Source organism: Rhopilema esculentum, chromosome 1 (genome assembly GCF_057945365.1).
Source record: "Rhopilema esculentum isolate cy_ngs chromosome 1, ASM5794536v1, whole genome shotgun sequence".
NCBI classification, from domain to species: domain Eukaryota; kingdom Metazoa; phylum Cnidaria; class Scyphozoa; order Rhizostomeae; family Rhizostomatidae; genus Rhopilema; species Rhopilema esculentum.
In genome coordinates this window covers 1,427,360-1,442,157 of record NC_142815.1, presented here as the reverse complement: position 1 = coordinate 1,442,157, position 14,798 = coordinate 1,427,360, and the positions used below count along the sequence as shown (strand labels likewise).

At 36.1% G+C, this 14,798-nt stretch overlaps 1 protein-coding gene across 10 annotated transcripts in view; it reads left to right on the top strand.

Annotated features, from left to right (window-relative positions):
* LOC135690203 (uncharacterized) overlaps positions 1-8,063 on the top strand; it is a 33,444-nt gene extending 25,381 nt beyond the window's left edge. For 2 of the 10 annotated variants that reach the window (XM_065207688.2, XM_065207686.2), the window contains 6 exons: positions 937-966; positions 2,448-2,504; positions 3,592-3,755; positions 4,211-4,324; positions 5,319-5,388; positions 5,672-8,063. In XM_065207688.2, the coding sequence (XP_065063760.1) occupies positions 937-966; positions 2,448-2,504; positions 3,592-3,755; positions 4,211-4,324; positions 5,319-5,388; positions 5,672-5,791 (555 nt within the window). In that variant the 3' untranslated portion in view covers positions 5,792-8,063. The remainder of the gene's footprint in view (positions 1-936; positions 967-2,447; positions 2,505-3,591; positions 3,756-4,210; positions 4,325-5,318; positions 5,389-5,671) is intronic. The other 8 variants (XM_065207687.2, XM_065207693.2, XM_065207690.2 and 5 more) reach the window with 8 other exon arrangements.
* The last annotated feature ends 6,735 nt before the right edge of the window (positions 8,064-14,798 follow it).

Sequence of the window (14,798 nt, the reverse complement as noted above, 5' to 3'; positions counted from 1 at the left end):
TATTAATACTTATAAAACGCATAATATTGCATAATTTCTCAATGACACTCTACATGATACTAAGTAATTCACTCTTGATATCATTTAAAGAAGCATGATGATATTTATGTAATATAAACTACTATTATACTGTAGATGTGGTTCTCCAATCTCTACTATTAGCCCCTTAGTTTTATCTATGACCATGACAACAAACCAAAACTCAGACTTTGGGATAGTTTGAGGGTCATGGTAGCCAACCTTCTGCTAGAAGATGGTACCTGATGATGCTTATTATACTATTATAAATTAGCCAAAAATTGCAGTGTTTTGAGTTTCGTTGGGCGCCAAATGCAAAGGTCACATGCATCACCATGTCATTTGGATTCATACCATGCAGGATGGAAGTTTATGCCACCAGAAAATATTTCGCTTCTCGTTGATTAAATCAACACTACTCAGAGGTGATTGGACCCGACTGAAGTGTTGAAGCTTCGATTTGTGCTCCGTGCTCCAATTGTTAATTTGCTTGTTTTGATTGGTCAGTAGCTAAATACGTGCTGCTTGTACCGTACAGGTTTGAAATAGCCCTTAGAACAATGAACTTTGATCTTTAAGCCAATCAAATTGAAGCTTGAGAATAAACACGAGGGAAGAATCAGCGATATTGCTAAAATGAGTCAGCGCAAATCATCAGATATATTCATCCCTTGTCATTATCAAAATCACTTTACAAAAGTGAATAAAATTGAAAGTATTTTGCCCTTATGATAAGCCAATAAACTAGCAATATCTTATATCTAAATCTTATAATTAAAATAACCAGCATTTCTCTGGTATCTATTTGTCAAACATAAACAAATGCATAAATATAAAATATTCATAAATTATGCATCAAATTTAATTATTTAACACTTTTAGACATAAATTAGTACTAAACTTGTGATTTCTTTTTAGTTTGAGTTTCCGCCTCCTCAAGCTTTCATGGTAAATGTTTTAGATGCTTTAAATGTTTAAAATGTTTAAAATTTTATACATATAATGCTGTTGATAATAGATAAACATTTTAACGATTTAATTTAATCTATATAAAGCTCTGCTTCAATTTTGAAAACCTTAACAATTATTTTAACTAGAATTTCAAGCTCTGCTTGAAAGCTATAATAATTTTATAATACTTTTATTTCTCTAATGAATCTTTCAGAAAGTTGAGATTTTTGTCCTCCCCCTCCCACCTTAGAATTGGATTGCCACGACATTGCTATGATTTAATATTTATATAATTTAAGTAACGCTCTAATCATTATTTTGAAAAAGTTCTAGATTGGAATGTTCCTTAACATTCTATCTATCAATTTAGCCTGCATTGTCATGTAAATTTTAATTTGAACAGATTTAAACATTATCTGAAGTTTTAAATGCGTCAATTTCAAAAATTTTGCTAAAATTACCACATGATATATGTTAAATTCCTAAAAGATAACTAAAAAACAACGTCGATTGTGTTCCCACCTTTATAACATGCATATAAACTTTATCAACCATTTAACCTTAAAGCGAAGAAGCCCTAACAAATATTTCATTTTGAAATCTACTTTCCAAGAACTGCGATAAATTAACCTTAACTTTCACGTTTTGTTAATCCCAAATGCGGATGCCATCTTCACAAGGGTTTACCCGCCCTCTTCTCGGTCTACTTCCCTACCCATTGTGGGTATTAAACAAAACGGTCACGCGCAAAGTCTTAATATCTTTCCACTCCAAAGTCGCTATCATTGTTAGTGGATGGGTTAAACGCGATTTTCAGAAGACATTGAGCCCCGGCACTGACTTTTACTTACACACGCCTTAAGCGGAAACAATTTTGCTTCTGATGGTGAATCCAAGAAAGACGTTACTGTACAGTTTCCGTTTCACTAACTCAAACCTCTAGCAGATGAACTCCGCTATGTCCGAATCATTCAAGCCCTGATGTTCTCCCTTTATGTTAGTCGAATCACTTCAATTCAGGGCCTGTCTAAACGATCGGAACGCTATTTAAACATTCAAACGATCCAGAATCTATTCCAGCAGACCGGAATCTTTTCAAAAATGACCCAGAATCTAGTCAACCAATCCAGAATCTATTCGCATAGCTCGGGATCTATTCCAACAGACTGGAATCTATTGATATAGTCCAGGATATATTCAAACAGACTAGACACTATTCAAACAGCCCGGAATCTATTCAAACAGTCCGGAATTCATTCAAAAAGTCCGGAATCTTTCCTGGCGTCGTAGCAAATTACATAAAGGAACCAAGTAGGCAACATGAAATGCGTCTCATAACAAAAAGCAGTGGCAGTTCCTAAAGTGCCAGTCCCAGACCCCTATTCTTTCATTCCTTTGCCATTTCTACTTCTACAACATACATGGCCCTCCGATCTCTTCGTACAAGCTATGAAAAATTGAATTTTTTGATTGAATAGGCCAATGGATCACCCCTGGAACGTTTACCAACATTAGGCCTTGCCTTGCCTCATCCAGTAAGTCACGTTTTCGATCGTTGTGCACAACAGCACTGTGCACTGTATCCAAATAGGCGCACCTAGGCTTCTTCACACGCATGCGCAATCCTTCATCCACCGCTTTCACTGTTATAAAGATCGCATCGATGCATTGCATCAATTTACGTTTGTTTTTGTCCACAGAGAAATTATTGAACATTATCTATCTAGTTATGCATTGTTAGTTGTGTTAGTAGCTGTTACATAAGTAGCCTACGTCATAGAGGTCTTGACCTTCCAAGGTCATAGGTCACTTCCAAGGTCATAGGTCACTTCCAAGGTCATAGGTCACTATCTTTCTAAAGCCGAAAACCCACTCTGGAAAACGATCCGCGGACCGGATCAGACCGTATTGTTCTTATCAGTTCCGTTCGATCCGCGGATCGTTTCAGATTGGAATGCACGTTGACAATTATCTCCATGGGATCCTTGCCTCGTGACGCAAGTGCTCTATTGTTTAAAGAGTTCTAGATGTAGCTATTCTATATCCTCTTAATCGCATATGGAAAAGGGTTATCTTCAGAAATTGACCAGCAATAGAAAAATCTTTGTTTCAGAGAAAAATTGCAATATCACTTCAAAAATATTTCTTATAATTTACACTGTTAATAAAGACTTTTACACGGTTTTGAAAACATTTACCTGGACAAGACTTTCCACCATAAACATGAAATAACACTTTTAACCAAGGTAATGTAAATAATTCTGTGACGCACTTGCATTTTTTCTTTAATTTAACTTCCTCAAACAACTCAACTAATTTTATTTCATTAAAATCCTAAATATCTTACATGACACAAATTTGATCAAATTGAGTGATATGATTTTGGGCTTTGACCCCAAATGCTAAAGGTTGAAGGTCAAAGGTTAATTACTCAACTCAAACTTGCACTGCATCCTTGCACACAGCCATGGCACAGATTTTATTAACTCAAACGAATTTCCACATTCCTTCATTAATCGACTAACATATTCTTAACAGTATCAGTTATATTGATGTCCAGTTTAAAATAAATTATAGCATTTTGCTATGATGGCATATTTAGATCCATGTGTTATTTTGCAGCATTTGCATTCACCCGTCTCACCGCATGCACCGAATCCTTTCATAACGAACGCAATGGGGCAAATGGGACAACGCGTAGACGATAACCCACCGTGTACCACACTGTTTGTAGCTAATCTAGGAAGGATGGCGACGGAGGAGGAGCTGAAACTTGTTTTCGCCGGGTTAGTATGATAAAACCTACTGCTTTCTTCATTATCCGGTACTTGGTGGACCAGCCTTTGATTACCCGGACATAAAAGTTGCTGAAAGGGATTCAAATCAACCGGATTTAACACAGCCAACCGTTCACCGAGTACCAGATAATGAAGAATTTATACTCAGCTAACTGAAATCGTTATGCTTTAGACCTAGGCATATACCCTTTTAAATGTTAGACTTCTACTTCAAAACTTAATTAAACACCTGTATACCGCTTCTTCAATTATCCGCTTCTTAGTGAACCGGCCTTCAATACCCGGACTTGCAAATTACCGGAAGGGATTCAACCCAGCTAACCGTTATGTTTAAAACCATCTGGGACAAAAACCTGAGGGATGTGCTCGAAACCTGAGTAGTAATCCTAAACTAATAGTGTACTTATTTTCAGATAGTTACGACAATTTGCTCGTTCTTTCAGAATGCCCGGGTTTCGACGTTTGAAAGTCCTTCGTAACAAAAAGACCGCACCAGTATGTTTTGTCGAATTCATTGACGTAATTACGGCAAATCAAGCCAAAGAACTGCTAAATGGGTAAGTGGAATCACAGCTTGTAGAAAAACCTTCATAGTTTATCGGCGTTATTTCGAGATGGACGGAACTGCTCGAATTTACAGCGAAATTACGACAAACAAAGCCAAAGAACTGCTAACTAGGCTTTGTGAAGTAGCTTTGTAAGAACGTATCCAAAATATTTGCGATATTTCGGCAAACGTAACTGAAAAATTTAAATGAGTGATTTCAGAAACTCAGTGTCAAAGAACCAGGTGAAAATTTTTAGCGTCATTAGAGCATTAGAGCAAGCGAAGTCAGAGAATTGTTAATTTGGTAAACTAGAGCACACAGCTTTTTCAGAGTTTTGTCGAAAACCTTGGCACAATTTCGGCAATCGTAACTAAACGTCGAATTTTCGGCGTAGGCAAACTAAGGCAATTGGATAAATGGAAGCAAAGCTTTCGGAGAGACGTGTCGATTTTATAGGCCTTATTTTGGTACACCAGCTTTGCATGTTGAAAGAGTAAATGCACAAATACAAAATTATAACAACATGTTGATATTTGTGGAAAAGTTTATGGAAAACAAGCGACAGAGCTGTCTGATGGCTAAGCGCTGAAAAACAGCGTTTAGAATAAAGTATTTAGCTGATACCCGTCCGGATGACCCTGTGATTCTAAACATATAATCTACGACGAATTGCAACCCATTATTTTGTCGCCTCTCTATCAACAAATTATCTCATGATAAGACAATTTTCTCAGTGAAGACTACTGCTATGAATATTATTATCAAAGCAAAGGCAGTCAATTCCCTAAAGCCCCCCCCCCCCTCCCCTGTTCGTTGCTTTGAATGCATTAGAAAAGTTAAAGCACTTACCTCCAGCCGTTCAATTCCAATTTTCAAGACGATTCACTTTCGAAACCCACTTTTGCATAACACTTTCGAGACATGCATTCGAAACTTGTTTGGACACAAACTTGCGGCACGTTCTTTGTGACATAACTCACAATTTGATGCTTTCTTTTTTCAGGTATATTCTTCGCTCGTCCGAAGCTGGAGGCATGAGAATAGAATTTGCTAAAAATAAAATGGTAGGCGAGGTAAGATTTTTTTGTAGTGAATGCCCTAATGAAGAAGATCTTCTTTTTGTGATTGATTGAATCGTGATTTGTGATTCATAAAAAGAGATTCATAAAAATGAAGATCATTCGTGGGCTATTTGTAACTTGTAATTTACCAAAAATTCATCCAATGTAAGTAATTTAAAGTTAAAAATGATAATAAAAACTTGCATTAAAATTCTACGCCATTGCTCCCCACTCCCCCTTTGCCAATTTAAAACTTTTCGCCGTAATGAAAATGACACGTTCGTCTCCTCCGCAGGGCATGATCATAATGACACCTTCATCTCATCCGCAGGGCATGATGATAATGTCACCTTCGTCTCCTCCGCAGGGTATGATGATAATGGCACCCCGCAAAGAAATTATGACTGAAAGCTGAGCTTTCTATCGATGTATATGTCACGTGACATGTAATTTATCGACTCTAATTTATTGGACGTGTAAGCAGGTAACATTTTATTATGAATTTCTTTTAATTTGAGATAGTTAGATTTTGATTAATTCGATGTTTTGGCCAACATTCAGACGTCTGTAGAGGTTAACATCGTTCAAATATGCCTTCTTTCCTACAAACGGGTGCTGATTACCTTTTAGTTTGTTTGTAAAGATTTTTTACCAGTACGGCGTATATTCGACGAAATTCTTTGCTGAAGGGCTGCATTGCTTACATTTCGGGTTTCTTGGCCCGCTCAATTTTGCAGGCGTGGCGCGCTGTTTGTACCATGCTCTGTTATATATGTTTTTGCAAGCTATGGGTGCTTAGTTTTCAAATTTTTTAAATTTTTTGCAAATTAAGGGTGGCTCACAACCTTTAACTGCAAGTTGACCTGAACCCCCCCCCCCCCCCCCCTCTTGAACACAGTAGCTAGTGACGAGCCTCGTCTCCCTTTCTACTGCTTCTCATCTATAGTTACATTTTCGTCTTATAATCTAGCCCTCTTGGAACTTCATAGCTGGCTTTTTCGAGGCTGCTCAACGTCATCCAAGACACTTATCTTAACTAATCTTACCTAATCTTACTTTATCTTACCTAACCTTACCTTGTCATTCCTGATCTCGAAATTCACAAGCTAATCTTGTCAAATCTTGAAATTTGATTATCTTAATCCTACTTAACCTTGAAAATTCCCTTACCTTGTAATACCTAATCTCAAAAATTCAGGGTCTTCCGTAACTTTAAAAATGGTGTTCTACATTTCCAATGAACAAGTAGTGACGTGAAAGTAAAATGATATTAAAATGATACGAGTAGAGGCAGTTTCCCTCCCGTATTTACTTTGGTGCGATTTTCCAACAAAATTTTAAACGTTTGAAATAGAACAACTTATAACCCGGTCCAGAGATGAATTACAAATATTTTCTATGAATATTCTCAAATGCCTATGAAATTGCATAGCTTAGCTAAATCGAAAAACACATTTCTCAAATCGAATCCAGTTTCCAAAAAATGTGTAACTTAATCTAGATTTTGATAAGCCAAGAAATAGACTCTAGTTCTTTTTTTGTTCAAAGTAGATGTGAAAATTTGTCAATCTGATTTTTAAATGGAGCAAGACCCTGTTTGTTACTATTTGTTTGTTATAAATAATTTGAGATTTAGTAGAAGGTCAATTTTAGTGTCGTAAATGAGCTGATAGAATGTTGGTGCCAGAACAAGATTAAGAGCGGGAAGTTAGGACTATTTTCTGAATTAAGACAAATTAGCAGGATAGATTTCATAAATTTGAAACCTTTAACAAAGTTTGCATGCCATACTTGGCTTTCTTTTCTAGAGTTTTGCAGCCTGTTTCCTTAATGAAAAATATAATAACAAAAAAAGATAAACAAAATATTTTGTTTATTCAGCAAGAAGTCTTATTCAATTGCTTTATTAAGCTTCCCTTTCTGCTTGTACTCTGCCTCCATTTTTATAATATGTCTCAAGAGTGCATCGACGTTATCTGATATTTCGATTTACCTACCCCCTATTTCGTGTATGCACCCCCCCTGTTCTAGTGCCAACATTATCTTAAAGCTATTACATTTTCGATTACTGCTTAAGCTGTATGTTGGTCAAAATCATTAATGGTTGCTCACGTGACATAACCATGTTTTCCTTATATGGTCAGCACAAAATATCAATCGCTCGCCAGTTACATTCAATTCAATTAAGCTTCACCCAATCATCATCAGACATTCTGTACACGTGTATCAGACATTCTTGAAATTCTTTGCAAACATGTGAAGCATTTTGAACTACGTGATTTAGATTTCCATGGAAAGATCTACCCTGGAACGTCATTGAAGCCAAATAAAGAATTGTTCAAAAAACTCACATAATCCAGTATAGATTACTTTAATTAAGAAGAATATCCGGAGAATAGCTACTCCTCCCATTAAAGAAACATTTCACTGATAAACAAATTTGTTTGTATTTTGCTAAAGTTTGCTACTAGATCCCAGACTCTTATTTTATGAAGGTCACGTGAGCATCATTTTTATTTAATTTGCTTAGGATTTTTAATATTCTCCTTTTTATTCAAATATTATCCGATTGAAGATATTTCCAAATCGTAATTTATTGCTGAAACTAGTGTAATAGTGTATGTAAATCTGCTTTGGCTTTTCTTATTACTCAATTAAACAATCGAATTTTCAACTTGAAAATAGAATTGAAGAACTTTTTCTGATTTTATGTCTTTTTCGTACCGATATGACTTTATGTGAGGGGGGAGATCACTATATAGAACTAAAAGCAGGGTATCTCGAACTTTGAAGTAATTCCGGGTCCCCTGCCCTTTGGCCTATGACTTTGATCTACCGACATGTGACCTTTGACTTTGGTTTTTTGACCTATGACCTGGCATTTGACATGGAGAAGTCGAAAGTCTGCAAATTGACTCCTGACCTTTGATCTATGACTTTAATCCGCCGTTATGTGACTTTTGACTTTGGTTTTCTGACATATGAGCTGACATTTGACATTAGGAAATTTAATTATAAGCATCAAAAAAATATCTTATATATACTGTTAGTTACACGTTTGAGGTTGTGGCAGGGTGTGGCAATATGAAGAAAACCTAAGCATCGTTTTCTAGAAAATTCTGGGCCTATTTTCTATGCTTTCGAGGTGTTGGCCATTTGAGCTTTGTTTCCAATACTTATTGTTATGATGAAAAAGATATCTTAAGCGTGATAATAGCGACTTGTTCTTCAGTTACGAACAAAAATGACGAAATACAGTAGAATATTTACCATAGTTGGTATTTGATGAAACTACCAGACAAGGCTTTAAGAAAGGCCTGTGGTTAAGTTAAGATGGATGCTTGAGTAAAAAACTTTCTTAAGGAAAACATGATAACTGCTTATTCAAAAGGAATTTTCTCATACAATGATGCGAAACATTTTGATCGATCGATTTAGTAAATTAGTTACTTTTTCTCCTACACTCAATTTTTTATAAGAAACAAAGGTCGATGTTGAGTATTCCAGTTTCTTAATGTTCTGGAAATGTCAATACTCATTGTTTCTAAAGAGTTTCTTAACTATGATGTCACGAATGATGTTATGAAATGTTCGTGACCTTTCTTAGCACGTCAAGAGATTCGCTTCCGTTCTGATGTTGTATATAGATGTGGGAAGTATATCTTATCCCTTGTGTCTTCGTAAGTTCTAGGCCAAAAGGGCAATCATGTTCTTTGATTTTACAAAATTTCGTTGTTCTTAGATTTTCTACGAGTTAATAGTTTCTTAATTTTTTTGCTTTGAGTACTGGAGTTTCTTAATTTTTTCTGACTGTCCATTACTCGTTTCTTATAGCCAGTTTCTTATAAAAAAGTAAGTGTATTTTTGAAATTCGAACCAATGTTTTTATGCATAGTCTAAAACCTGATTGTTGCTCAATAGTTTTTCGGTTTCATCTGCTGTTTTGATAATAGGTCGAAAATAGCAAGCGATTTTTTCATCCAAAAAGCTTTTCTTTTGGAAACGTTTAAACCATCTAAGATGATGTTGTCATTAGATCAACGTTGATGGAAAAACACCAGCAAGAAGTTTTCTAAAGAAATCGCTCAGTTCTTATGAGATAATTTAAAAAAGCAAGTCATAATAGTTATTCTAACACCATCAAAAAATGTTTTGAATTTTATTGAAATATTTAGTTGAAAAGATCTGAGAAATTGGCAATTGTCTGCCTTCCTCAGGATAAAAGTGATTACATCCTTTTTAATAAGTATATTGTTTATAAGAATATTCAGGATTAGAATCAGTAAAATTATAAGAATATTACAAAATTATAACTAAGCCTTGACTCCCATATTTGTGTCTCATTTCTGTTCTTGAAGTTCGTAATAAAGAATTGCATGACTAATTTATCTGGTCTCTTCAACAATCGCGATTTCTATTCTCGAGGTGCCTTTTTCAGCGACCTCCATAGGCGTGGACTTGCATTTTTTCAGGGGGGGGGGGGGGGGGGGGCTCAAAAAATTAATGACAATTCCTAATGGCAGCTGCTGGAGTCACAGGATAGAAAATGGATGCACTAAGGGCTTAAAGGTGAATTTTTCGTGCATTTTTCATTATCAAGGAAGAAGAAACACACATGAGATGATGGAAAGTGTATTTTTAAATCATAATCAGTTTCTTTAGGTTGAAATCATCAGTTCTATTTAGGCACCCAAAATGTTTATGCGTGGAACCAATAATATAACAAACTAATCTAAAAATTGGTGAAGCACTTCCTTATTTTCCAGGGGGGGCTCAGCCCCCCCCCCCCTCGGTTTTCCTCAGGAGGGGCTGAAGCCCCAGAGCCCCCCCTAAGTTTACGCCTATGGCGACCTCTATTGTGGTATGGGGGTGCGGAAATAGGAGTATTCGGGAAAAGAATTGAAAAATATTAAAACACAAAACAAATTGCTGGATGCTCCAAGAACTTTGACTATGATTCCTTGAAAAAAGCGTGTAAAATAACACCGCTGCGTATGGCGCGCATATACCGCCAAAAATAGCTCTTTCTAAAATTTCACCAACTTTCTAAAAGTTTAGTGATCTTCTAAAAGTTCAGTTGCTCTGTCTAGTCTTAAAATTTCAGTCATTTCCAAAGTTTCAACCACCGTTCAACATTTTCTAAAATTTCAATTACTCTAAAGATTCAGTGGCTTTTCCAAAATTTCAATGGTGAATGTTGATCGTCTCTTCCTGAACTTTGCCAAGCAGCCTCCTTTTCCACCATTTCCCCGAGAAAGTAAGTGCAGGTGGCAGCATGGCTGGCATTATTGCTTCAAAAAATCCATGACCCCGGATATGCAAAAAAACTCAAAAAATGAGAAATTTCTAGAAAATTTTTTTTGGGTCGAAACAGCCTAGAAAGCTTTCAAATACGTCCGCAACAACATTTGTGGAGTTTTCGATGAATTTCAGGCCCGTACCTCTCAAAAAGTTGATCTTTCGCAATCAATTCTTATTCTTCTGATCATGTCACAAAGCAAATCAGCAGCGGACCATCGTTGTGGCAGAGAAGCTTCCGCCATGACTTTCCTTTATGCTGGAGCACAAAAGGAGGCTGCTTGGCAAAGTTCAGGAAGAGGCTATCAACATTCACCATTGAAATTTTGGAAAAGCCACTGAAACTTTAGAGTGATTGAAATTTTAGAGAATGTTGAGCGGGGGTTCAAACTTTAGAAATGGTTACAATATTAGAACTAACCTAGCATGACTGAAATTTTAGAAATCTCGCAGAGCAAGCGATTGGAATTTTAGAAAGGTTGCTCAAGTAATTGAAATTTTAGAAAATGTTGAACGGTGGTTGAAACTTTGGAAATGACTGAAATTTTAAGACTAGACAGAGCAACTGAACTTTTAGAAGATCACTAAACTTTTAGAAAGTTGCTGAAATTTTAAAAAGAGCTATTTTTGGCGGTATATGCGCGCCATAGCTGCGAACTAATATGGCGAGATCAAAACAACTTGATCTTTCGAATCTGAATTTGCACTTTTTGAGACATGCGATTTGAGACATGTCAAAAACCAATAACAGCTGTGATTTTAACGAGGTACTTTTCTCTGATATTTTGTAAATAGAAACCAATGTTTAACGGACACCTGTGTGTCAAGTGAATTTAGAGATTTAGAAAATAGTCCGTGTCCTACTGTCCAGAATACGAATCCTGTTCTCACATAATGTTAATTTTACTATTTCGCGACAGTCTGTCTCAATTTTTATCGTAGAATTTAAAAATCGATGTCTCCAAGCCAAATTCTTAATGACGTTTAGGTTTCGTTCTAAAACTGCGTTTCCTTCACTGACTAAATGATGTTGCCAGATCTTCTAATTTGGCAAAAGCAAATTTGTGTACTCCCTTTCTAAATAAGACAAGATTTCACAACAAGGTTCTAGTTTTCTTGAAGTCAAAAATTAAGACTTGTTAGGTCACATTATTAATTACTAATTTTGCGAAAGGAAGTTTTGCTGTTCTTACCTTCCCAAATAGGCCAGGTTTCACAACTGCTCTAGTTCACTAGAGCCAAATTTACGAACTAGTTGGATCGCTGCATAAATTTGAAAAAAGGGACTTGCCTATATCATGAAGATTTATTCATTTCAGAGTTCATTTCATCTAATACTTTATTACAATGTCGTCTTAAAATTCAAGGAGAGATGTTATTCTTAATATTTCCTGACTGCAAGTCATCGAGATACAATTTATCATAGCATTTGTTTCCTTCATTCAAGAAATTCCTTCCGAGACAGATGGTAATGAATTCTCTAAAAAGGGTGTGTGTGCCAGTATCCCCTTAACATATGGCCTATCCCCTTATATTTGAAGTGACTGCCCAAAAGAGGTGGCGGGGGGGAGGGGGGTTATCAAAAAGCTACTTCGCCTAAGATCTATGTTTTAACGAGCTTTGCTTTTTAACTTCTTCAGACTTTTACGGTTAAGAAATCCGACTGCAAAAATATTGGACTGACCAGAAATATTAAAATTTTCGAACTTTGTTCAATTACTGCGAACAATGAGACCTGGGAAGCTAGAAGTGTTTTTGAAATAGGTCTTGTTATCAAAAATTGAAACTCGAGTAATATTGTAGAAAAGATGTCAATTATGAAAACAATATTCAGTTATTGTTGCTCAAAAGGGTATGATTTGCTTAAACCCTGATCCGCCCCCTGAAGTGACGGATAATGTCATCTTGATCGGAGAAAATATATCAAATTTTATGTTTTTGTGATTTTGTGGGAAGTTATAGCTATGTTGTCAAAAATTGTTGAATGTTAACATGAATTTAAAAGCTTTTCCCACTTGAATGTATTTTTAATCCATGCATTTGTCTAAATCTAAAAAAGTCTGTTGTTAAAACTTTTTATTATAGGGAAGTTAATTTATTGAAGAGATAATGAGTTATGATCAGGGATGGTGCAGGGGGGGAGGGCGAGAGTGCATAGGTCCAAATCATAGTCGAAAAACATTTCTAAACCCCGAACTTAATCCTATCGCTCATGGTACGTTGAGCAAAACAAACTTTAAATCTCCTTTACTCGCAATACAATCCTCCTTCCCTGGTTATGATAACCAAAATTATGAATCGAATCGAATCTAATCTGATTGTTATAATACAGTCCCCATAATGGGTCTTGCGTACTAGCAGTTAGTAGATTAGTCTTAATAATAGAAAAGCGATAATATTAGAAAATAAACTGCTTCAAGAAATGCTTTAAAAAAACATAACTAAAAACTAAGATTGTAGACTGGATAAAATGCAATTTTGGGCCGTTTGAAACATCAAGTCGTGTTGGTTCTACCCTTGAAAAGGGGAAAAACAGCTAATTCCTTCTTGAATATGCGAAATGACAACGTAAAGTGCGAAAAAATAGATGCAAATAACTAACCTTTTACTCGCTGTGGAAATAAAACAATGCAAAACTCTTGGTAGCCAAATTCTCCCTCGTGCTCGACAATCTTCTCTCATGGTCGTTTTTGCCATGTTGTGACTGTTGTGCTTGTAAGAGGTCTGGACCCTGATCACGTTTTTGGTAACTTCACTTCCGGTTGCTAGAACTATTGTCATAGAAACGGGATTATCTCAATGTACATATACCCCAAAGGGTTGAAGATCCCAGCGTTGATACCAAAGATAAATTTAGTTTTAAGCATAAAATAAATGATACTGTGAAACTATTTTAAGTCATGAGATAAAATGTATATTCATTGAATTTTTTTGCTCAGAAATGCGAATTTGATAAAATGAAAACACTTGGATGATTGGCTCGTGTGTATAAAAACTGAATGCCCCCTCCCTACCCCCATAGAGCAGTGTTTTTCAATCTCCTTTATCCACAGCACACTTTTTCGTGAAAAAATCGCGAGGCACACCGCTTACAGAAAATTAAAAAAAAACCAAACTCTGTATCTATATTAACAACATATTGTTGCTATCATCGAATTGTCTTGAATAGAAATCAAACAAACAAAAAAGAAAGTATTTTTTGATAGATTCAAATATTTGTACTCACTCGGTGTCAAAGCTAACCTGTTAAGATGTAAACCGAGTTGAAAACCTATCCTAGCAGAAATGGAAGGAAGAAGTGGCCATAAGCGCTGACTTATATTTCTTCCAGGGAGGGGGGTGGGGGGGGGGTACAAAAGTAATTGCAATTGCTAATGGAGGCCGCTGACTGCCAACAACAGAAGGTAGAAATAGGCCTAGATGAGGGTTCTAAGGTGATTTTCTTTTACATTTTTCATTATTACCTTTGTTATTTGATCTTGATTAAATCTCTTGAGATGATTTTTATGCGTGAAACCAACAATATGAAAAATAACCTAACAAATTGATAGTCATCTTCCCTATTTCCCAAAGGGGTGACTAAGCCCCCAAATTATCGTCAGGAGGGACTAAAGCCTTGTTGCCCCCAAGACTACACCCATGGACGCAACTTTTTTAATTTTCAGACCAATTAGGTGATATTGGAGAATTTTCCACGGCACAACAGACAATATCTCACAGCACAACTGTTGTGCCGCGGCACAGTGGTTTAAAAACACTCCCCTATGGTAATTCTTTACCGTAGTTACCAACGCTACGACCAGGTCCTTTACCCCTTTCTCATAAAATCTTGAATGCAATAGTAAAAAAATTGTGTTATATGAACTGAGTCAGCTAGGGCTTAGCAAGTCTAATTTGTTCAATACTTCGACAAAGAAAATATTTTCTATCGTTGAAGGATAAGTGAAGGGCCCTACATATTCAAGACTCTAAGATTCGGGTCACTGACGTAATCAAACTCACACTTAAAAGTAAAGAGTGCCACCACTATTCTGTAATTTAGGGCGTAGACCACAACGAGAAAAAAGACAAGGGCTTTGATCTATAGGCCTTCTCAATGTCCTAAAACTACATTTGAAAGCTAC